This window comes from Pithys albifrons, chromosome 9 (assembly GCF_047495875.1).
Source record: "Pithys albifrons albifrons isolate INPA30051 chromosome 9, PitAlb_v1, whole genome shotgun sequence".
Taxonomy (NCBI): domain Eukaryota; kingdom Metazoa; phylum Chordata; class Aves; order Passeriformes; family Thamnophilidae; genus Pithys; species Pithys albifrons.
In genome coordinates, this window is record NC_092466.1 from 35326298 (window position 1) to 35348953 (window position 22656).

Sequence of the window (22656 nt, forward strand, 5' to 3'; positions counted from 1 at the left end):
TGCACAGATGTGTGTGTAAACAGGTTTGTGCGTACAGGTGTGTGTGCACAGGTGTATGTACAGGTGTGTGTGTACAGATGTGTGTGCACGCAGATATGTGTGTACAGGTGTGTACGCACAGATCCGCGAGCACAGGTGTATGTACAGATGTGTGTGCGTACAGATGTGTGTGCGTACAGGTGCGTACAGGTGTGCGTGCACAGGTGTGCGTGCACAGGTGCATGTACAGCCGCGCCCAGGGCTCTCCGCGTTCCCGCGGCGGTACTGGGCGTGTCCTCCCCCCACTCCACCCACGGGCGGGGTCTGGCTGCTCGTGGGCGGGTCCCCGCCGAGCCCCCGCCCCGGGCCGTGTCCCGTGTCCCGTGTCCCGTGTCCCGTATCCCGCGGCGATGTCGCGGGTGCTGGTGGTGGGCGCGGGGCTCACGGGCGCGGCGTGCGCGGCGCTGCTACCGCGGGGGGTGCGGGGACCCGTGGCCGTCTGGGACAAGGCGCGGGGCGCAGGTGGGTGCGGGGGGGCGGGGCGAGTCCTGTGTCGTGTCATGTCGTGTGATGTCGCGCCGTGTGTCGTGTCGGTGTGTGACTGGCTGTCGCGCAGGGGGCCGCATGAGCACGACCCGCGGCGACCTGGGCAGCGCCGACCTGGGCGCGCAGTTCGTCACCTACGACTCGGAGCTTGCGGGGCCGCGGCGCAGGTGAGACCCGCCCCCTCCCGCCCCATTCTGCTCCATCCCGCCCATCCCGCCCCAGCGCTTTGGACTGGCCCCCGCCCGCCCCCCGTGCTCCGTCATCGCGCCCGTCCCACTCATCCCGCCCCGTCCCACTCATCCCGCCCCGTCCCACTCATCCCGCCCATCGCACTCATCCCACCCCGTCCCACTCATCCCGCCTGTCCCACTCATCCCGCCCCACCTCACTCATCCCGCCCCATCCCACTCATCCCGCCCCGTCCCACTCATCCCGCCCCGTCCCACTCGTCCCTCCCATCCGTGGGACTGCACGTGGGCGGTGCGGGCTCGGGGGCTTTGCCGTGGGAGCAGGGAAGGACCCGCAGTAGGGGCTGCCCGGGCTCGCTGCGGGCACAGATGCCGTGGTTTGACCGCAGCCAACAGCCCCGCGCTGCCCCGCCAGCGCAATCGGGAGAAAAGGGGAACTATAAAAGCTGGAAAACGCGTGGGTTGAGATAAAAGCCCCAGGGGTAGCTCGCCGTGTCTTGGGGAAGGGGTTGGAGATGTGGCAGCGAAGTAAAAAGGCAAACTTGGTGTGGAAAGCAGGGAGAAGGCAGGTGCGTGTCAGGCAGCCGCGTCCAGGGCTGGAATACTGCGCTTTGTGCTGGTGCTCAGAGCTTTAGGGGACTGTCACATGTTCCTGTGCCTTCGGGTCAGTGCTGTCAGGTAAAAGGCCAAGCCCAACACAGTACCGGGGTGGTTTGGTGTTTTAGAGCAAGGTTTGTGCATAAACTGCCTTGAAGTGCAGCTTGTTAAAACTGTCCTCTAAATTCAAAAGTTAGGCTGGCTCTAACTGTAATTGTGACAAATGGAGCGAGTTTTCATCTCTGTGGATTTTTCCTCTCTTTAAGCTTCTATGAGGAGCTTCTGTCTCACGGCATCCTGAAACCACTGAGTGCTCCCGTGGAAGGATTGGTGGTGAGAGAAGGCTCCTGCAATTACGTGGCACCCCAGGGCATCTCCTCTGTTGTCAAATACTATTTAAAACAGTCAGGTAATTTTTTAGATGCCTTTGTGTGAAATGAAAGGTTTTTTAATGGTCACGGTTTTGATGGCCCTCTTGAACTGCCTTGCAAATTTAAAATCTCTGATGAGGATGTTTAAGTTCCTTGTTTGTTTTTTGTATGTCTGGAAGTTGCCTAGATGGATAAACATGTCTGGGAGCTCTGTGAGTTTCCAAGTCCTGCAGGCCTGGCATGTCAAAACCTCTGTACAAAGCTTATGTTTACGCTGATGACTTTAGCATATGAAAGTCAGGCCTAGCACAACTAGATAATTCAGTGGAAGAGATCATGATTAAGAGGAGGGTTGAGTTGCAACTGGAATGAAATGAGTGTGTGGGTGGTTTTTTTTGTGAGTATGTCCTTAACTGCTGTGTAACTGGGAGCACAGCGGGGAACTACAGCCTGTGTTTTGGAGAAAGGAGACCTTATGCAGGGCGTGAGCCTTTGGAAACGGGCAAAGGAGATCACCTGCTAGTTTGAACCAAGCAACTATTGCATTATGTGTCATGTGGTAGAACCAGATGTGCAGTTCAGTGACTAATTTAACCCTGGTTTGAAAAATATGAATTCTAAGAGCATGCAAGCTTTGGTCCTTCCATGGGATTGTTATTGTATATTTTTAATTACCTGGTTTTTTAGACCCTAACCTTGCAGATAACTGTGTCCCTGTCTTCAGTTGCTAACAGGGGCAGTGCTGTCTTTCTCAGCTCCTGGGGGTGTGCTTTGATTGCCTGCCCTGTGCCACCTCCTGTATCTGATGGATTTCCCTCAGGATGGGTTCAGCTCACTAAAGCCAGGGGAAATAACCTGGCAAAAAGAGCAGCTGGTAGTTCTCCATCTGCTTTCTGAGCTGAATTATGGTATCTTAGAGTCACAGAATGGTTTGGATTGAAAGGGATGTTAAAGGTCATCCTGTCCCACCCCCTGCCATGGGCAGGGACACCTCCCACCAGCCCAGGTTGCTCCAAGCCCTGTCCAGCCTGGCCTTGGACACTCCCAGGGATGGGGCAGCCACAGCTTCTCTGCCCAACCTGTGCTAGGGCCTGTCCACCCTCCCAGGAAAGGATTCCTTCCCAGTATCCCATCTAACTCTGCCCTGTGTCAGTGGAAAGCCATTCCCCTTGTCCTGTCACTCCATGCCTTGTCCCCAGTCCCTCTCCAGCTCTCCTGGAGCCCCTTTAGGCACTCGAAGGGGCTCTGAGGTCTCCCTGGAGTCTTCTCCAGGTGAACACCCCCAGCTCTCCCAGCCTGGCTCCAGAGAAACCATTACCATTCTACATTTGCTCTGTGGAATTCACTGCTCATGGATTTAAACACTCTTTTCCCCCCACAGGTGCAGATGTCCTCTATGAGCAGCATGTCACTCACATCTCTCTCCGAGATGGGAAATGGGAGGTCTCCAGGAAAGTGGGGCCACCAGAACTGTTTGATATAGTTATTCTCACCATTCCCATCCCACAAATTCTCCAGCTGCAAGGTGACATTGTCAACAGTAAGTTCACACCTCAGAGGCACAGGTATCTAATCTAAAATAGCAATTTAGCATCTTATACAGTCTGAGCTACTTAATTTCCACCAGAACAGGGTGGAAAATGATAGGAGGTGGGTGACCAGTAATACCTTGATAGCGAAAATATCTATGTAGATGAGTCAGTTTTTAATCTGACCTTTAATTTTTTGCTGACTTCTAAAACAACACTTGTCTTTATGTGACTTGGAAATAGTTACTGAGTTGGACAAGACCCTCAGCTGGTCCCCACGTGGTGTTTCCTCGTCACTGCCCCTTTGTCCATGTAGTGCTGACTTCCAGTGCTGCCCTTGGTGTGTGTGCAGTGGGGATGCCCCAGACCTGAATAACAGCTGTGCTGTGGGGAGGAATCCCTGGGGCATTTCAGTGAGCCTGAAATCATGTGAAATGCAGGGCAGGAAAAAGTCCAGCTGAAAACTCTTTTGGCCACAAGTTTATAAGATGAAAACCTATCAGAGTCTCCAGCTCCACCTCCTGTTTCTGGCTGCATCCTGGGGGGTTTATTCTCCAAATGTGAGTGAACCTCAGTTATCCTTTGGTGATCTCTTGGGGTGAGTGTGTTCCAGTGCCACAGAGGCTTAAAAAGAGCAGCTCCATGCTGAGAAAAAAGTGTGAAGTTCAGGCCTGCCCTCTGGTTTGTAGAAGAATCACCAGTGAATCATGAAGAGCTGACTTTAACACTTGGCTCTTTGTGCTCTGCTGTATCTTTGGTTTTAACGTGTTAAAATCCATGAGTGTGCTTTGGAAACTGCCTGTTAAAGGATATTGGAGCAAAGGGTTGCAGTTCTAGTGTCTATCTGGAGTAACCTGCTTAGTAACCAGGACCTGGGTGAGGGAGAAGATGATGGATGGCAGCAGGATGTTGAGCTGCAGCACAGCATCTTATGGTAGCAAGGAGAAAATCGATACTTGATCACTGTTTTCTTGGGCATTTCCTTAAAGAGAAGCATTTTCATTACAACCTCTTGTTGAGGCTCTGTGACTAAGTGGGTAAATGTTCTGTAAGAACAGGATTTCTCTGCTATTTGCTGTTTTATAAGCCCTCTTGTTTCCCCCATCCAGACAGGGAAAGCAGTGGAGGGTCTGGCCCCTGCTGTCCTTGCTAAGGTGGTCTGGTTGATGGTGAATGTCCTGGGTACAGAAGAAACAGGTAGTGTGGAGTTCTGTTTTCCCACAGTTTTCCTGAGGTTCTTCCTCAGTGGGCACTGATGTCTTTGCAAATTGTTTTTCTTGGGATCATCAAATCTTTTCATGTGCAGAAAGTGGTCGGGTGCCCTTCAGAAGATGCAATTAAGGTGAACAGTTCATTTCATTTGCTCTTGGGAGTGCTGGAACTGTCAGATGCTTTCCACAACATCCTTCATCTTCTGTGTAACTGCAAGATTAACTTTTATCTCAGGGAATCCAGAAAAGTTTTGTCCTCTTTTTCACCTCTTCCTGTTTCCCTTCCTCTCTCTGCCTGTTCCCTGTGTAAAATCAGCTTCCAGATTTCCAGCAAACTGTTAATTCTTGATCTCAGTCAGCAGGACTGGCTGCCCATACCCTGGAGTTCCTTAGCATTGCAGCTATTGGCATCTTTACTGCTGTTTCCTTAGGCTGAGAACTGAAGGGGAAAATAGGTGAGGAGACTGTAAGGAGCCTGAACAGGGTGCAGTTTCAGGTCTGGTTTGACTTGCAGAGGGTCAGGGCACATCACTGGGTCTATAAATCTCAACCTCATTTTGACTGCCTGTCAAACAGCCGAGTTCTGCTGGCAGAGAAGGGGGGGTTTGCCTGGATCCACCTCACTTGGGATTTAAGATGCAATTTCATGTTAAGCTGAAGGCTGTTGTGGACAGCTGCTGAAAGGAAAAGTTGTTCTCTCCTCTCTGGTTTTCCAAACCCAGCGACAAACCCCAACATTCCAACAGAAGCCACATTTCTGTGTTCCCGGTAGACAAACCAGTGATTCCAGCTGCTCCTGGAAGGGGAGGGTCCTGCTCCCTGTTGGAAACTTCCCCCTGGCTTTCACTGTGGGTGAGAGGAATCCTCTTGCTGCTGCAGATGGAATGAGGGATGTGCAGGGCTGGAGGAAGGGGAGGGCTTCCTCCTCCTCCTCCTCCTCCTGGCAGCAGCAGCCTGCGTGGCCAGCATGGATGTCACATGTGTCTCCTCTGCCAGTGCAGGCACAGGGCTTAGGGGGCAGGATTTGGGGGTACAGCTGCCCTCCCTGCTGGTCTTGAAGGCCCTTATTATATAGAAAGTGGGCTCTGGAGCTGAAAGAAAGATGTGCCTGTAGTTTATGCCACTGTAACATTAATCTCAGTCACTGTTGGGGCGTGTGATGAGGAGTGTTAAAGGAGGGAGCTTTGGCTGCTTTCCATCAGTCCTGGTTTTTAGCCTGTACTCTGCTTCAACATCCCTGCTTTGACAGCTTCTCCATTGGAGGCATTAGTTCAAACATCTTCCATGTCCTCATTGTCTTCCCTTCTCCTGTCTGAGGTTGCTCTCTGAGATCCCTTTTCCCATCAGTTTTGCTGGAGACCCAACTGCTGAGTGTGGACCTGTGCCAGGTCCCATTTTAGCCACTCAAGTGTAATTGGATCTATGAGTTCAAAGCCAAATGAAGTTTTAAATGGATTTTCATGAGGGAGTGTTAACATTAATGTATAGATAAAGGCTGTAAAAGAAGAGGAGGCAAAGGAGCAGCCTGGGGGGCAGGAGGAGATGCTTTGATCCAGTAACAAGCATTGGAATTACCCTTTGACATTTGTGTGTAAAAGAGGCTGAGTTGGAGACTTCAAATGACTACCAGAGGTGGGAATTCACCCCTTGCAGGGATTCACCATTTTCCCATTTGACCCTCCAGGCTGACTCTGCCACATCATTCCCTTCCCCTCCCTTGGGAGTATTTGACTGTGTGAATATTATATTTTCAAGCAGTGGTCCCACAGCTGATTGCCATAAACTGCAGTATGTTTCCCCCCCAAAAAAGCTAAACACCTGTGGCTGTGTTTTGTTCCACTGGGGAGGGGACTGTTGTGTGGGAAAGAAAATCAGCTGGCTGTTGAGTTCCCTTTCACAGATGCCTTTGGGTCCAGTGGCATCTGTATTCAGACCCCTTTAACCTCCTGTTGCAGAAAGAAAAGTATCAATTTGAAAATGAACCAAAATTATACCTTTTACTTTATTAGTTCTTGTGGTTAAGAGTGAAGACTCCTGCCAGTGGAAATCACAGGTGGTCTTTTCCCTCCCATGTTTTTTGAAAATAATTTTCACTTATTTAGATGTTGTTCTGGGAATTCAGATTTTGGAATAACGTTGCCCTCAAATTTCATGTTCAGTGGCAAAGTTGTTTTAATACTTCAAGCTCTGCAGACCAAAGGTTGATGGATTAGTTTTTGTGTCCTTTAACCTTTTAGATGAGCCTGGACATTATGTCATTGTGCAGGTCTGTGCATTTAGGAGGAGGTAGAACTTCTAAACCTTTGGCAACCTAGAATTATCATTTTAAATGTTCTGTGTGAGAAATGACTCTTCAGAATTACTGTTCCAGATTTACTTACTCTTGTGAGTGACAAGCCAAATCTTAAATTAATGGAGAAGTTAGTGTGTATATGCAACTAAATTTTCAAAATAAATATAAAACAAATAGTATATATACATATATATGTGTGTGTATATATATGTGTGTATATATATGTATGTATGTGTATATATATGTGTATGTATGTATATATGTATATGTGTGTGAATATGTGTGTGTATATATATATATATATAAAAATATATATATGCATGTTTTGTACTGTTTAATTGCCTTCATTTGTTTGATTTGTTGTACTCTCTGAATTTTGCCAGCCTTGATAGATGATGAAATTCTTTATTGATAAATTAAGGAGACAGGGATGGAAGTGACTTGCCTGTGGCCAATTTCCTTAGATTTATTAATCCTTATGCACCTTAATTTTCAACCTTTATTCATAATTTCTAGAGTTATCATGCCCATAGAATCACAGAATCATAGAATGGATTGGGTTGGAAAAGACCTCCCAGATCATCGAGTCCAACCCTTGGTCCAACTCCAGTCCCTTTACCAGATCATGGCACTCAGTGCCACGGCCAAGCTCAGCTGAAAAACCTCCAGGGATGGTGAATCCACCCCCTCTCTGGGCAGCCCATTCCAATGCCTGAGCACTCTCTCTATAAAGAATTTTTTTCTGCTCTCCAACTTCAATTTCCCCTGGCAGAGCTTGAGCCCATCGTGCCCCCTTGTCCTATTGCTGAGTGCCTGGGAGAAGAGACCAACCCCCACCTGGCCAGAACTTCCCTTCAGGGAGTTCCAGACAGTGCTGAGGTCACCTCTGAGCCTCCTCTTCTCCAGGCTGAACACCCCCAGCTCCCTCAGCCTCTCCCCACAGCACTTGTGCTCCAGTCCCTTCTCCAGCCTCGTTGCTCTTCTCTGGCCCCGCTCCAGCCCCTCAATCTCTTTCCTCAACTGAGGGGCCCAGAACTGAACACAACACTCAAGGTGTGGCCTCCCCAAGGCAGAGTCCAGGGGAAGGGTCACTGCCCTGGGCCTGCTGGCCACGCTAGTTTGGATCCAGGCCAGGATCCCATTGGCCTTCTTGGCCACCTGGGCACACTGTTGGCTCCTGTTGAGCTTCCTGTCCCTCAGTCCCCCCAGGTCCCTCTGCCTGGCTGCTCTCCAGCCACTCTGTGCCCAGCCTGGAGCGCTGCAGGGGGTTGGGGTGGCCAAAGGGCAGGACCTGCACTTGGCCTTGTTGAACTTCATCCCATTGGAATCAGCCCATCTCTCCAGTCTCTCCAGATCCCTCTGCAGAGCCCTCCTGCCTTCCAGCAGGTCGACACTCCCTCCCAACTTGGTGTCATCAGCAAATTTGCTGCTGATGGTCTCAATCCCCTCATCTAAATCATCAATAAAGATGTTGAACAGGACTGGCCCCAACACAGACCCCTGGGGAACACCACTGGTGGCCGGCCGCCCATATTTAGCAATTGCAGAGACAGAAATTGTATTTCCAACAGGACTTCAGGAGCTGCTGGAGAAAGGGTTAACTCCTTGCAACATGTTTGGAACAACAATAGGTGGCAGCAATCAGATGATGGTCAGGACATTCAGCTTGAATAACTCAATTAAATTGAGTACACTGATTTGTATTTGGGCTTGACATCTTTTGGTAGTGAATGGTGTGGTTATGCAGGAGATAAAAGGGAAATGAATAAGTGTTTCTGAGGCTTGTGATGTCAAATTGGTGTCAGGAAAGGAATAAATTTACTTAAAAGCAGGATCTTTGCAAATGAAAGGGCCAGATTTTGCGACTGTTCAGAGTCCTGCAGTATTTCAAAGGGACTGGGCTGTTGTGTTGGCTGCTGATGTTAGAAAATTCCTAGGTTTATGTCCTAGATTCCATGTGATCCCCATATAGTTATTTCAGTGCATTTTCAGGTGGACAAACCTTTTTATCACTTCTGTTTCTAGTTTAAGACAGTTGACAACACGGCAATTAAAGGTTGCAGCAATTTACAGTAATTTTTTATCTGTGTGTTCAGAATGTTTTCATTAAACTGCTTCCCTTGGAATTTCAAATTACAGTTCTGCATCTTTAATCTGCTAATAAAACAGAATGGCTTGGCTTTTGTTTCCAGCCTGACCTATTTTTTTTTTCCATCTGTGTGAATGTCCCACATGTTTTAAATAATACAAGCTGATGAGGAGATACAAGTAAAATAGGACTGTATTTGCATAGGGAGGCTTTATAATGTGAATTAGGGGAGCCCAGCTCTGATAATTTTTCATCTCCCAAGCCCTTGCTGAGTAGATGTGTTTATTTTTGGATAGCATGACGATAAATTCGGAATTTTGTAATTCCAGTTCCAGGCAATCTGAGCAGGGCTTATCCAGCTTGGAGCTCTCATTACCTAACATATCTAGAATGTCCAGTGTAAACATGTACACTGATTTGTTGGTTGCTTATCAGGCCTCAGGAGCTGAGGTCACAACGTGCAAATATTTGTGCTTGCTGGAAGGACAAGGAGTTATTATTTTGGGTCCTTTTAAAACCTGTCTCTTATTTGACAACATGAGGCATCTTGCTCTGTAGTGAAACCCTCTGCCTGTGGCAGAGCTGTTGGCAGGGGTCAGCAGGGCAGGATTCAGATGGGATGAGCTGTGCTCTGTTGGGATCCAGGGAATGCCATCCTGGCCCTGCCTCCCAGGGCTCCTGTGCCCTCCTGGGACTTGATCTGACTTACCAATCCAGCAGGAAGATATATCTATCTATATCTATCTATATCTATCCATCTATCCATCCATCTATCCATCCATCTATCCATCCATCTATCCATCCATCTATCCATCCATCCATCTATCCATCTATCTATCTATCTATCTATCTATCTATCTATCTATCTATCTATCTATCTATCTATCTATCTATAATCTATATATCTCTATCTCTCTATTTATCTCTCTATATCTATACCTATATATGTATATTTATATCATCTATATCATCTATATCTATATCTATGTATGTATATGTGTATAGATTTATGTATTTATCATAGAATGGTTTGGGTTGGAAAGGACCTTAAAGATCATCTCATTACCCCCCTGCCATGGGCAGGGACACCTCCCACTATCCCAGGTTGCTCCAAGCCCTGTCCAGCCTGGCCTTGGACACTTCCAGGGATGGGGCAGCCACAGCTTCTCTGCCCAACCTGTGCCAGGGCCTGCCCACCCTCACAGGGAAGGATTTTTTCTCAATATTCCATCCAACCCTGCCCTGTGTCAGTTTGAAATCATTCCCCCTTGTCCTGTCACTCCAAGCTCTCTCCATCTTTCTTTAGGCTCCTTTCAGGTACTAAAAGGCCACAATTAGGTCATCCTGAAGCTTCTCTTCTCCAGGCTGAACAATTCCAATTCTCCAGCCTTTTCCCATAGGATTGGTGCTCAATCCCTCTGATCATCTTGGTGACCCTCCTTTGGGAGGCTGGTTTTTTTCTTGGTCAAGGAGCTGGTTTTGCTCATGGAATGGTGTGTCAGGCATGAGACAGGCAGAGAGGAGAAGGTGGGACTGAGCCTGTGGGAAGCAGAGTCTGAGGAGGAGCAGCTGCCACTGAAACCACAGGGACAGCCTTCAAAACAGGTGGAGCCCTGATGTTCTCACTGCCTTCTGCTGGTTGGGTACAGCCTCTCTGGGAGAAGACTTCCAAAAATGAAGGCTGTTGGAGCTGGAATTGCACATCAGGGGAAAAAAGTCAAAGCAAGATGTGTGCATCCTGCAGTGTGTGTTTGACTCACCCAGGTCTTAGGTGTTTCTTTAGAGTGCTTGTAGCAGACTTGTTCTGCAATTATTGGTTGAGCCCCTTGAAAGCCTCTTAAAGGCTAAAGAGATACCACAGTAGTCGCAGTGACCCTCTTTGTCTGGGAGGGGTGAGGGTTAAACCCCATGTGTGTGAGCACCAGAGGTTTGAAAAGGGTGTCTGTTGGGGCTTTTTAGGGCTGCCAGTCCAGGCTGCCTTCCTTTGGTGGGAAGCTGAAACTTTGATTTGACAGATCTCAGAGTAAAACAGAAGGGGAAAAAGCAACACTTGTGGGGAGTGGGGCAGCTGCTTCCCACTCCAGGGGGACCCACCTTATATCCTCTGGCCAGACCAGTGTGACACCTCCTAAAAGGAAACCACGTGGGGTGGGTGACTCTCCCTCCCTCCCAGCATCACTTTCCAGTGCCTGGCAGCGTTGCCAGAGGCATTTCTTGCAGCGGCCCCTGGCACTGGCTCTGCCCTCCCTGCACCCGTCTGTGGGACCACAGCAAGGCAGTGCCCCCACCCCTTTCCACCCCCCAAACAAGGCTGGGCAGTTATTTTTAGCAGCATCAGTGGTGTGATCTTCAGTTCTCCATGTGGCCTGCAGACCTGCTGGCACGTTGTGCTCTTTCAGCCAGGGCAGGAGAGCAGCACAGGGGCTCTGCCAGTGCCTGAGCCCTCTGAGCACAGCAATGCTCGTGTTTCTGTGGTTTGAATTTCTAAGCTGTGAAGTCCCAGGAGAGACTCAGAGCACCTGCACATTAAACTGGCAGCAGATCGTGCTGATTTAGCTAATCTGGTTTGAAAAAAGTTATTTCTGACATGCAAGGCAGGGCTGCTTTTGTGTGTTGACGTGTTTAAGTGCACCTGATCTGGCTGTTTGTAATTAATTCAACCTGGACATGCTTCTCTTCCTGTCATGCAGCCTGTGCTGGTTTGGCAGAGAGCTTCACTACCAGGGGAATTTGGTCACAGATCTTTATTTAAGGCTGGTTTAGCCCCTTTGTGTCATTCCAGTGCTGTATCTCAAAACAGGGAATGGCACCACAGGCATGTTGGATCAGCCAAACATGAGCCCATGTGCATATGCACACAGTGGGGATTTTTTTCTAGATAATAAAGGTGATGGTATTTGAACACAGGACATACTTGGAACAGAACAAATAAATGCTCTGAAATTTGTTTATCTCAACAATAAACACAGATACCTCTCAGTTTTTCCCAGTCTTTGGTTCTCTCTGTTTAGATGGAAAAATCTTTCCAAAGCTGCTCTTTGCCATGAGACTAAAGGGGGGGGTGGGGTGTGTGGAGGAACCAGTTCCCTGCCAAAAAAAATGTGACCAAAGTGAGCAATTCTGAAACTTCTTTATTTTTGTCTTGTTGGACATGAGTTGATGGGTTCTGTGTAGTGGGAACTTTGGATGTGCCACTAAGAACTTACTCAGTAAGTCCAGCGAAGGAATTTTCAGCTTTGAATTTGTAGATCCAGAATCTAAGATGGTTTTGATTTTTGGGGAACAGTGACAATGTGTGTGTCACCTCTGAGTAAAATCCCTTTCTGTTTGAAGTTTTTCACTTGGTTTTTTTTGGGGTGGAGGGTGGTGGAAATGTGTTTGGAAAAGCTCTCCCACCTTTCCTGTTACCACACACCTGCTCAGCATTCTTGGGACTAAAACATGCAAAGGTGACCATGAGTTGACTTGGATTTTATAGCCTCGGTTTTGATGTGAACTCTGCAACTCAAACTGTGGCTTTTGCACAGTTGAAAACCTTTGAAAAGTCTGGTGCAGGTTTGCAGGGAGTCTTAACATTTAATTGCTTGCTTTGGGATTGATTTAGTTTTAGTTAGTGCTGCAATCAAATGAGCAGACAGAAGCCTTCAGTGGAACACGTTTTTTAAATGTATTCTCATTGCTCAGGCATTGCCTCTAGACTGGATGGGATTTTGTGGCTTTCGAGAGGGTTTTTTAATAGTTGCTGGCCCTTCACATCTTGTAATTAAGACCATTCTTTATAAAGATTATCTTTACCTCCCAATGATATGTCTGCAAACTTGCCAGTCCTTTTTGCAGCCCACATCTGGATTAGAGCAGGAAGAAAAAAAATATTAATTTTAAACTTAATGAGATTTTTTTTGGCTCCATTGAGTCAAGCCTAAAATTTGCCTTGAGCTTGCTGTCAGCTTTCCCCACTTGGCATCATGACTTCCAAGAATGCTCTTGTTTTAAAAAAGCCTCAGGGATAACCCTCAGATACCTTTGGCAGAAACCAAGTCCTGTTCTTTTTCCTGTGCCATCAGGTGTTGTAGATGGTAAAGATTTTGTATTTTGCAGAATTATCAGCCCTGAAGGTCTCAGGTGGGTCAGCTCCCTGGTGTGGCTGAAAACTAACATGAGGAGGGGGAAAAAATCCCCCAGTGACAAGGTGTGGGTTGGGTCTGTGCCTGGGTGGGCTCTAAAACTGAGCAAACCCAAGAGACCTGGAGCCCCTTTCTGCTTAGGAACTTGCACTTGGGTCAGTTGAAGCTGCCTGTGATCCAGGCATGTTTTGCCTGTCCCCTCTCTCCTGGATCTTTGTTCCTTACCAGATTAAAGCCTGGGTGAGCTCCTAAATCCCTGTGTGGCTGCACAATTGAAATGAGGTAGGGGTAGAAAAGACCAGAAAACACTTGCAGTGGTTTGTCTTACCAGAAACTGAAAACAATGATCTTTTCATTCTTATTATTAATTTCCACCTGGAATATTACTATGTCCTGTTAATATTGCAGCTCTGTGGTGTTTTGGGTTTACCTGTTTTGGATTTAGAAGCCTGAGTTTATTGTTAGTATCCTTGCTGTTCCTTAGGGATTGAATTCCTTGCCATACCCACCCTTCTAGTGATACTCAAAGCTCTGTGATTATTGTTAAAGAAAGAGAAAGCCCTGATGATCTTTGTTCAGTGACTGGTGCAGTTCTCACCTGAGTTCAAGGCAGGGTCTGGCTTTGTAGCCCAGAAGTTACTGATAATTACAAAATCATAGAATCCTGGAATGGTTTGCATTGGAAGGGGCCTTAAAAATCATGAACTTCCAACCCCTCTGCCATGGGCAGGGACACCTTCCACTATCCCAGGTTCCTCCAACCTGGCCTTGGACACTTCCAGGGATGGGGCAGCCACAGCTTCTCTGGGCACCCTGTGCCAGGGCCTGCCCACCCTCCCAGGGAAGGATTCCTTCCCAAATCCCATCTGTCCCTGCCCTCTGGCAGTGGGAAGCCATTCTATCTTGTTGGGATGATCCTGGTGGGCTCCCACATGGATTATATTTCAGAAACCCTCATGTGTGTAGCTGTTTTGCCATTCCATTGCTGGCCAGCAGGTCAACAGGCAGTCTCATGGTGCCAAGGCTTGTTCAGTTCAGGAAATGGAATAGGCTGGGTGAGAAATGAAGGTGTGATTGGTCTCCTTTATTGATTCATTTGCTGAATCACCCTGTGTTAGAGAAGTGGACTCTGTGGCTACAAATTATTTAAAGAGTAAAGAACATATTGCCTTATTTAAAGGCATTAAAGCTATCTTTTCACTTGATTTATTCAGAAGAACAAGGGACATGCAAATAAAGCTTTCCAGAGCACCAGTAACCTCCAATTCTATTCCCAAAGTCGTGCTTTAAAAATGCAGCTGGGCTGAAATGTGGCTGAGTGGTGCAACTCTGTAAAGACAGGTATGAGAGGAGAAGTGTATCCCTCTGCATAAAGAAGGATTTATGGATCTCTTCTCATTGGATTTATACTTTAGGGAGACCAGGGTAGATGCCTATGAAAATTTTAGGAAAGTAAATTTCATTCCTTGAACTGTGTGCAGACAGCAAATGGTTGAAGTGTCTTGCAGACTGTGAAGTGACTGCAGAACAAGAAGGTGGTGGATGAGTTTGTAAAGCAGGAAAGAAATAGATTTGCTACCTGTTTGCAAGTCCCTTTCTGTCTGGCACAGTAGGAAGTGAATTTTGGAACACCAATGAGAAACCCTTTCATCTCTTCTGAATTAAGGAAGCTGGAAACCAGCAGTCACATTTTCTACTGTATATTATGTTCAAAGGTAGCTTAGAAGCAGGAAAAAATACTGACTTGGAAATGATCCCTTGTTTGCAAATGGCTGAATTTATGCCTGACTCCAGTGAAAAGTTGGGTCATTTTCTCTAAGATAGGACTGTTTAAGTAAGAGCTTAGTTTTCTACTCTGAAGAAAATGCCATGTAATTCTCACTGAAGGAAGGAGATTTGCCTTAAATTTGGGTTTTGTCTGCAAAGGATCATAGAGTGGTTTGGGTTGGAAGGGACCTTGAAGACCTCCTTGTACCAATCCCCTGCCATGGGCAGGGACACCTTCCACTAGCCCAGGTTGCTCAGAGCCTCATCAGCCTGGCCTTGGACACTCATTGGAAGAATTAAGTACTGACTAAACTGAAATTCCTGGTCCCTCTGTGTCCTTTTCCTTATTTATATTTTAGCTCATGTCATTTATCAAGTCCAATCCTTGCTTAAACTTCAGAAATACAATTTTCTGGTGACTTGTAGTATTTTGTATGTCGCTATTCCTTTTCATTTGCAGCTTACCATACCTTTGTGGTGGGGTGTGGAGTCCCAAACTTTTAGAGGGATACCATGTGTGAGTGAGAGGGACAATTTGTCTCCTTCTGGGTGTAAAAATTGACATTTCTTCATCTTGGTTAGCACTGTACAGGGTGCTGGCCCCTTTTGCAGACATTTCCTATGAGCAAACAGACACCTTTAGATGTCAGTGTGACTCTGTTTGCCTCCTGCCTGTGCTGCAGGAGCCTGGCACCAGCAGCATCTGTACCCTTGCAAAGAGGTAAACTAAGAAATGACACATCCCTGGTGCTGTCAACATGCTCCTAAGGAGGCATTCTGGTCTCAGTTTGTGTCCTGCTTAAAATATTGGGGAAAATCATAATTATGGCAAGCAAGAGATAGTGCTTTTTAAACTCCAGCTCTTCCTAGTTTGTCCCCCTTGGTTCTTAAGTGTGGGGTTTTTTCCTGCTCTCCTTTCTGATGCCCTGTTTGCTGCTTCAGCTGCTGAAACACCACCAGGTATTTGGGAAATAAATGTGACACATCAATTCTTTCTTTTTTTAAACCCTTAGGAGTTGGTAAAATGCCACAGTGATCCCATGGGGAAGAAGCCTGTGAGCACTTCCAGCTGGGGGTTTGTTAAGGAAAATGGCTCAAAAAGTGTAGTAGCCTGGCTTTGGGAGCCAGTCTAAGTGGGATTTTAAGCCTGAGCTGGGGTTTATCATAGAATCATAGAATGGATTGGGTTGGAAAAGACCTCCGAGATCGAGTCCAACCCTTGGTCCAACTCCAGTCCCTTTACCAGATCATGGCACTCAGTGCCACAGCCAAGCTCAGCTGAAAAACCTCCAGGGATGGGGAATCCACCCCCTCTCTGGGCAGCCCATTCCAATCCCTGAGCACTCTCTCTATAAAGAATTTTTTTCTGCTCTCCAACTTCAATTTCCCCTGGCAGAGCTTGAGCCCATCGTGCCCCCTTGTCCTATTGCTGAGTGCCTGGGAGAAGAGACCAACCCCCAGCTGGCCAGAACTTCCCTTCAGGCAGTTCCAGACAGTGCTGAGGTCACCTCTGAGCCTCCTCTTCTCCAGGCTGAACACCCCCAGCTCCCTCAGCCTCTCCCCACAGCACTTGTGCTCCAGTCCCTTCTCCAGCCTCGTTGCTCTTCTCTGGCCCTGCTCCAGCCCCTCAATCTCTTTCCTCAACTGAGGGGCCCAGAACTGAACACAACACTCAAGGTGTGGCCTCCCCAAGGCAGAGTCCAGGGGAAGGGTCACTGCTGGCCACGCTAGTTTGGATCCAGGCCAGGATCCCATTGGCCTTCTTGGCCACCTGGGCACACTGTTGGCTCCTGTTGAGCTTCCTGTCCCTCAGTCCCCCCAGGTCCCTCTGCCTGGCTGCTCTCCAGCCACTCTGTGCCCAGCCTGGAGCGCTGCAGGGGGTTGTTGTGGCCAAAGGGCAGGACCTGCACTTGGCCTTGTTGAACTTCATCCCTGGTTTTAAGGGGTTTGGCTCTGTGTTTTTTAAGCCTTCCTAAGTCTTCTGGCAATGCAACTGTGCTGCTGATCTGTGTGTGTTCATAGGCAGTGAGAGACATCGTGATTTGGCTTGTTTTGAGTCAGTGTTTGTTCTTTTAGACAGAAATCTCATCTCCCCACTTTTCTTCTGGCTCATCCCAGCAGTGTTTGCATTTTGCTGTGAAGTCAAATGTCAAGGCACTGGGCATTGATGACAATGCCTGGGGCTTGTAAGCTTCAATTTTCAGTGAGTACCTGCATTTTTTTAATGGAATTTTCAAGGCAGATAAATCTGGGCAGTGTTTTATGACATCAGTATTTCTGCTGTGGGTTTTTTTTGGTTTTTTTGGTCTTTGTCAGATTGAGCTTTTAGAGTCCACAGTCACCATCGATAAACAAGGGCCCAAGAAATGGTGTCTTGTAGCAGGAGGAGGGGAGAGTTTGGCTTTTGAGTACAGCATTTGGTATGATGCACTAATAGCAAGGATTTTGTTTTTCTTTTTTTTTTATTCCATCTGGTATTTTTCCCCAGCCTCTGGTAGGTTGCAGCTGATCTGTCAATAACTTTCAACTATTTTTTCCCCCCAACTGTGTCACATTTTGAGCAGAGATTTACCTTCTCACAAGTTAACCAAGTGACTGGAGAACCAGGTTTTTAAGTTGTGTACTTGACTGTGTGTCTGATTTATAAAAGTTGGATAAATTAGGGCAGAGAGAGGTCATTTGCATTCAGGTAGAGCTTGTTTAATTTATCTGTGCATTCAGAACATGTGCTCTGCATGTCTAAATCCTTTGGAAAGTTGTGAGGTGAGAGACAGGATGCAAAAAGAAAGAATGTGGGATAAAACAAAAGAAATAAACCAGATAAGAACTTGTGATCCAGTTGAAGCCACATAAACCCCTGTACTGATTGTAGGTGAGGCATTACAAATGTACACAGCTTTAATTTAATTTTATTTTTTTTAGCCATTTCACACTCCTTTCTGGTGCTGATTGTATTTTAGCTTTATCTGAACACTGGGCAAGGAAACTGCTTGAAAAACAAGCAAAAATCTCTGTTATTAATGGAAACTTAGTCATGCAACAACCAGAGCTGTCAGGACACACGTGCCTGTGCAGTGTGTAGTGTGACTGTGGTTTGTACAGAACAGTTTCAGCCCAGGGGGAAGCTCACCTTGTCTTTATCAGCATCTCAGGCTGTGCCCGTGGGAGTCACAGCTGACCACACAGATAAACTCTGGGGGTGGCACAGGGAGGCCTGAGGAGGACTCAGTTTTGAGCAGGAAAGCCTGTCTGGTGCTTTTCTGCTGCCCAGCTCTGCCAGCCAGCTCAGTTATAGATGGTGGAGCACAGAATTGGTTGGGTTGGAAGGAATCATAGAATGGATTGGGTTGGAAAAGACCTCCGAGATCATCAAGTCCAACCCTTGGTCCAACTCCAGTCCCTTTACCAGATCATGGCACTCAGTGCCACGGCCAAGCTCAGCTGAAAAACCTCCAGGGATGGGGAATCCACCCCCTCTCTGGGCAGCCCATTCCAATCCCTGAGCACTCTCTCTGCAAAGAAGTTTTTTCTGCTCTCCAACTTCAATTTCCCCTGGCAGAGCTTGAGCCCATCGTGCCCCCTTGTCCTATTGCTGAGTGCCTGGGAGAAGAGACCAACCCCCACCTGGCCAGAACTTCCCTTCAGGCAGTTCCAGACAGTGCTGAGGTCACCTCTGAGCCTTTTCTTCTCCAGGCTAAACACCCCCAGCTCCCTCAGCCTCTCCCCACAGCACTTGTGCTCCAGTCCCTTCTCCAGCCTCGTTGCTCTTCTCTGGCCCCGCTCCAGCCCCTCAATCTCTTGCCTCAACTGAGGGGCCCAGAACTGAACACAACACTCAAGGTGTGGCCTCCCCAAGGCAGAGTCCAGGGGAAGGGTCACTGCCCTGGGCCTGCTGGCCACGCTAGTTTGGATCCAGGCCAGGATCCCCTTGGCCTTCTTGGCCACCTGGGCACACTGGTGGCTCCTGTTGAGCTTCCTGTCCCTCAGTCCCCCCAGGTCCCTCTGCCTGGCTGCTCTCCAGCCACTCTGTGCCCAGCCTGGAGTGCTGCAGGGGGTTGTTGTGGCCAAAGGGCAGGACCTGCACTTGGCCTTGTTGAACTTCATCCCACTGGAATCAGCCCATCTCTCAAGTCTCTCCAGATCCCTCTGCAGAGCCCTCCTGCCTTCCAGCAGGTCGACACTCCCTCCCAACTTGGTGTCATCAGCAAATTTTCTAGCCCATCCAGTGCCACGCCCTGCCATGGGCAGGGACACCTCCCACGAGCCCAGGGTGCTCCAAGCCCTGTCCAACCTGGCCTTGACACTCCCAGGGATGGGGCAGCCACAGCTTCTCTGCCCAAGCTGTGCCAGGGCCTGCCCACCCTCATAGGGAGGAATTCCTTCCCCACATCCCATCTAACCCTCCCTTGTGTCAGTGGGAAGCCATTCCCCTTGTCCTGTCACCACAGCACCCGATGAACGTTCCCTCTCCAGCTTCCTTGTGGGCCCCTTCCCACGATGAAAGATGCTGTGAGCTCATTAGCATTTGCTAAATATATTTGTATTAATCTGCAGAAGCACTTCCCCATATGTAGTGCTGTGCCAGTTTGTTGTCAGGCTCCCTGAGGTGTTTTCCTCTCCCCTTCTCACACCTTTTGATAATCTGACTCAGGTTTGCTGCTTTGCATTCCAAATACTAATTTTTCCATTGTTACCCAACTGCAACGTTGGAAAGTGCTGCTTTTGGTTTTGCCCCTTTTTTTAAGAGCAATGTGAGCAGCAGGTGAGGTACCAAAGCACAGGAGGAAAAATGCCATGATGGAAACACAGAGTGGGCTTTCTGTGTCTGCATAATGCCTAAGACTAGCCAAGGGAAGAGAACTGCTCAGGGGAGAAATCATTTTATGACCCAGAGCTGAGAAAAGTTGTGGTACTTCCCCTTTGGTGTGTTTTAGATCACTAAAAGAAGTCATGATACGAGAGAGAAATGAGGTAGTTTATCTTTGTTCACCACGGTCTGTCTTAGCCTTCCTTTGTCACCAAAGCACATATTTTAGCAGAAAATAAGGAAGGAAAAAGAAGAACATGGTTTCAGTAAAAGAAACTTATTACCATGGCACATCAGAGGCATATTTTACAAAATGTTACAAAGGCTTGTTTGGCTTCATAGCTGGGGAGTGCCACGTGTGCACCATTATAGTTTTAACTGGTGGGACAAACTGCAGACCTTTCTAACCAGCTCTGGGTTAAATCTATTGTTAATTAAGTTATATTTACTAGCACAGTGGCTTGGTGTTTGTTTGGGTTTTTTCCCCCCCATCATCATGAAGTGTGTGCTGTGAAAGTCATTGAGGTACTGGACACTAAAAAAAGGCAGGTACCAGTTGACACCACTGTTTAAAGGGAGAAAATAAGAGATAAAGCTGAATCAGAATTCTTAATTCTTTTCACCTTGAGAAATTATTGTGGTTTCTACCAGTTTCTCAACAGACCTCTGTGTAGGTGTGTTTGTAGTCCCTCACTCCTGCCCTGGGGGCTCTCCCACCATGCAGCAAAAGGGCAGAGAAGAAACTCCCTTCTGAGAGCATTTGGGTTTATTTGGGATGTGTTTCACAGCTGGGATGTTCACAGGCAGGGTTTGCTCGTGGACCCCCGTCCTGCTCATTCTCTCTGCACTCAGGATGTGAAGGAAGACAGAAAAGGGGCATGGAAGGGGGTGGAGATTTGTTTTATCTGGCTGGGGATAAACATGGCTTCACCAAAACAAAGAAAATCACCTTTTACATGGTAGAAACCCCCTCCACTTCATGAGTTTGCTGCTTTGCATGGTAGCACGTGGTTTGTGGATGTAGAATTTCCATCAGAAAACTCACTGATGATTGAAGATATGGGCAAGGCTGGAGAGGAAGAGTGGCAAAAATGAGTCCAAACACAGATACTGTGATGTGGACATGAACAGAGAAATCTGTCCTGGAATGAACATACTGCTTGTTTTTCTCTGCTGTGTGATGTTTAACTTCAAAGTGTTAACAAACTGCAGCCTCTTGCTCTGATCACATCCAAGTGATTCAGAGCATCTCTTGGAACTGTTAAAACTATTTCTTTTTTAATTGATGATTTAAAAACTCTTTGTCCATGTTCCCCTTTCAGCCTCCTGTAACATTTACACATGTGACAGATCTGGTATGAAAAGGGAAGTACAAACATTTCAGATGTAGATGTTGGTCTTGAACCTGCTGACTTTTTTTGGTGGGGGCTGTTCCACAGCGTTGGGTCGTGGTGGTAGCACAGACTTTGTCATGTACCTGTGTCTGCAGGGTGTTCTTTCCATTGCAGTTCATAAATCCAGGTATTTGCAGATTTAGTAAATGCAGTACAAAACAAAATGGTCTCAGCTATGACCGTCTCACTCATGTAGGTTTTTTTTCCTATAAATTTCCCTTTTTCCATTGGCTGCCTCTCCATGATTCCAGGAAAACTGGAGTCTTACCCTGGTCTCATCAGCTCATGTGGAGCAAGGTCAGGATTTGCAATCCCCATAAAAGGAGGGACTCTCTCTGGTGTATCCCCATGAACACAAATAGAACTACGGTCCCATTCCAGGGATTTTTGCCACTTCCTCTGCAATGTGGACTCTATTCCTCCATGAAGGCAAAAGCCTTTGTTCTGCTGAGTCACACTCCAGAACAACACACAGCTACAGAAAAGTTGATACTCTCCATTTGCAGTTCCACTTTTGACTCTGAAGTTTTCCCCTGGACCCTTTTTTGTTGGATTTTGGCGGGTTTTTTTTGGTTTGTTCTGGGTTGATTTTTTTCAACATGGTTTAGCACAAATGCTCCTGCACACATTTTCTGAGCTCTGTTGTTGCAGTTCTCCCTCTCAGCCATCACATTGACTGTCACGTGCCTGCAGGTTTCGTCTCCTGCACCTAAAGCAGCTTTTGTGAAACAGGGAAGTGGAAGACAATGATCAGCTTTCACGAGCCCCAAGAGTCTCATCTCCCAAGGTGATGAGTAATAACAAAGTGTTATTTTTGAGGTGCCTAATTCCCTGTCTGATTGCTTGGAAATGCAGCTTGGCAACTCCGTGGAACACATTTAAGGGATGCAGGTTTGCAGCCAGGAGGGCATTCTGCTAATAACAGGATATGATCCATGAAAAAGGCTGGAGAACATGGATGTGACAATGTGCCTGGAGCCAGTGTGAGGAAATACCACTGGAATCTTGTGTAACGCTGCTAAAAATTGATTGTGGTGTTGCCTGGCATTAAAGCCATGGGCAATTACAGTAGATTGGAAAAGTGTGTGAGTATGAAATGAGGGAAGGGGCAGAGGACACCCTGTGGGTGCCATCCAGCTGCCAGGGGATGGGAGAAGCTGCCATCTGTCAGGAGGGCTCTGCAGAGGGATCTGGATAGACTTGAGAGATGGGCTGATTTCAACGGGATGGAGTTCAACAAGGCCAAGTGCAGGTCCTGCCCTTTGGCCACCCCAACCCCCTGCAGCGCTCCAGGCTGGGCACAGAGTGGCTGGAGAGCAGCCAGGCAGAGGGACCTGGGGGGACTGAGGGACAGGAAGCTCAACAGGAGCCAACAGTGTGCCCAGGTGGCCAAGAAGGCCAAGGGGATCCTGGCCTGGATCCAAACTAGTGTGGCCAGCAGGCCCAGGGCAGTGACCCTTCCCCTGGACTCTGCCTTGGGGAGGCCACACCTTGAGTGTTGTGTTCAGTTCTGGGCCCCTCAGTTGAGGCAAGAGATTGAGGGGCTGGAGCGGGGCCAGAGAAGAGCAACGAGGCTGGAGAAGGGACTGGAGCACAAGTGCTGTGGGGAGAGGCTGAGGGAGCTGGGGGTGTTCAGCCTGGAGAAGAGGAGGCTCAGAGGTGACCTCAGCACTGTCTGGAACTGCCTGAAGGGAAGTTCTGGCCAGGTGGGGGTTGGTCTCTTCTCCCAGGCACTCAGCAATAGGACAAGGGGGCACGATG

The 22656-nt window shown here is 47.9% G+C and overlaps 1 protein-coding gene across 5 annotated transcripts in view; it reads left to right on the forward strand.

Annotated features, from left to right (window-relative positions):
• The first annotated feature begins 332 nt into the window (after positions 1–332).
• RNLS (renalase, FAD dependent amine oxidase) overlaps positions 333–22656 on the forward strand; it is a 65688-nt gene continuing 43364 nt past the window's right edge. For 4 of the 5 annotated variants that reach the window (XM_071564133.1, XM_071564135.1, XM_071564138.1 and 1 more), the window contains exons 1-4: positions 333–501; positions 596–692; positions 1577–1719; positions 3063–3221. In XM_071564133.1, coding sequence (XP_071420234.1) covers positions 390–501; positions 596–692; positions 1577–1719; positions 3063–3221 — 511 coding nt within the window. In that variant the 5' untranslated portion in view covers positions 333–389. The remainder of the gene's footprint in view (positions 502–595; positions 693–1576; positions 1720–3062; positions 3222–22656) is intronic. The other variant, XM_071564136.1, reaches the window with a different exon arrangement.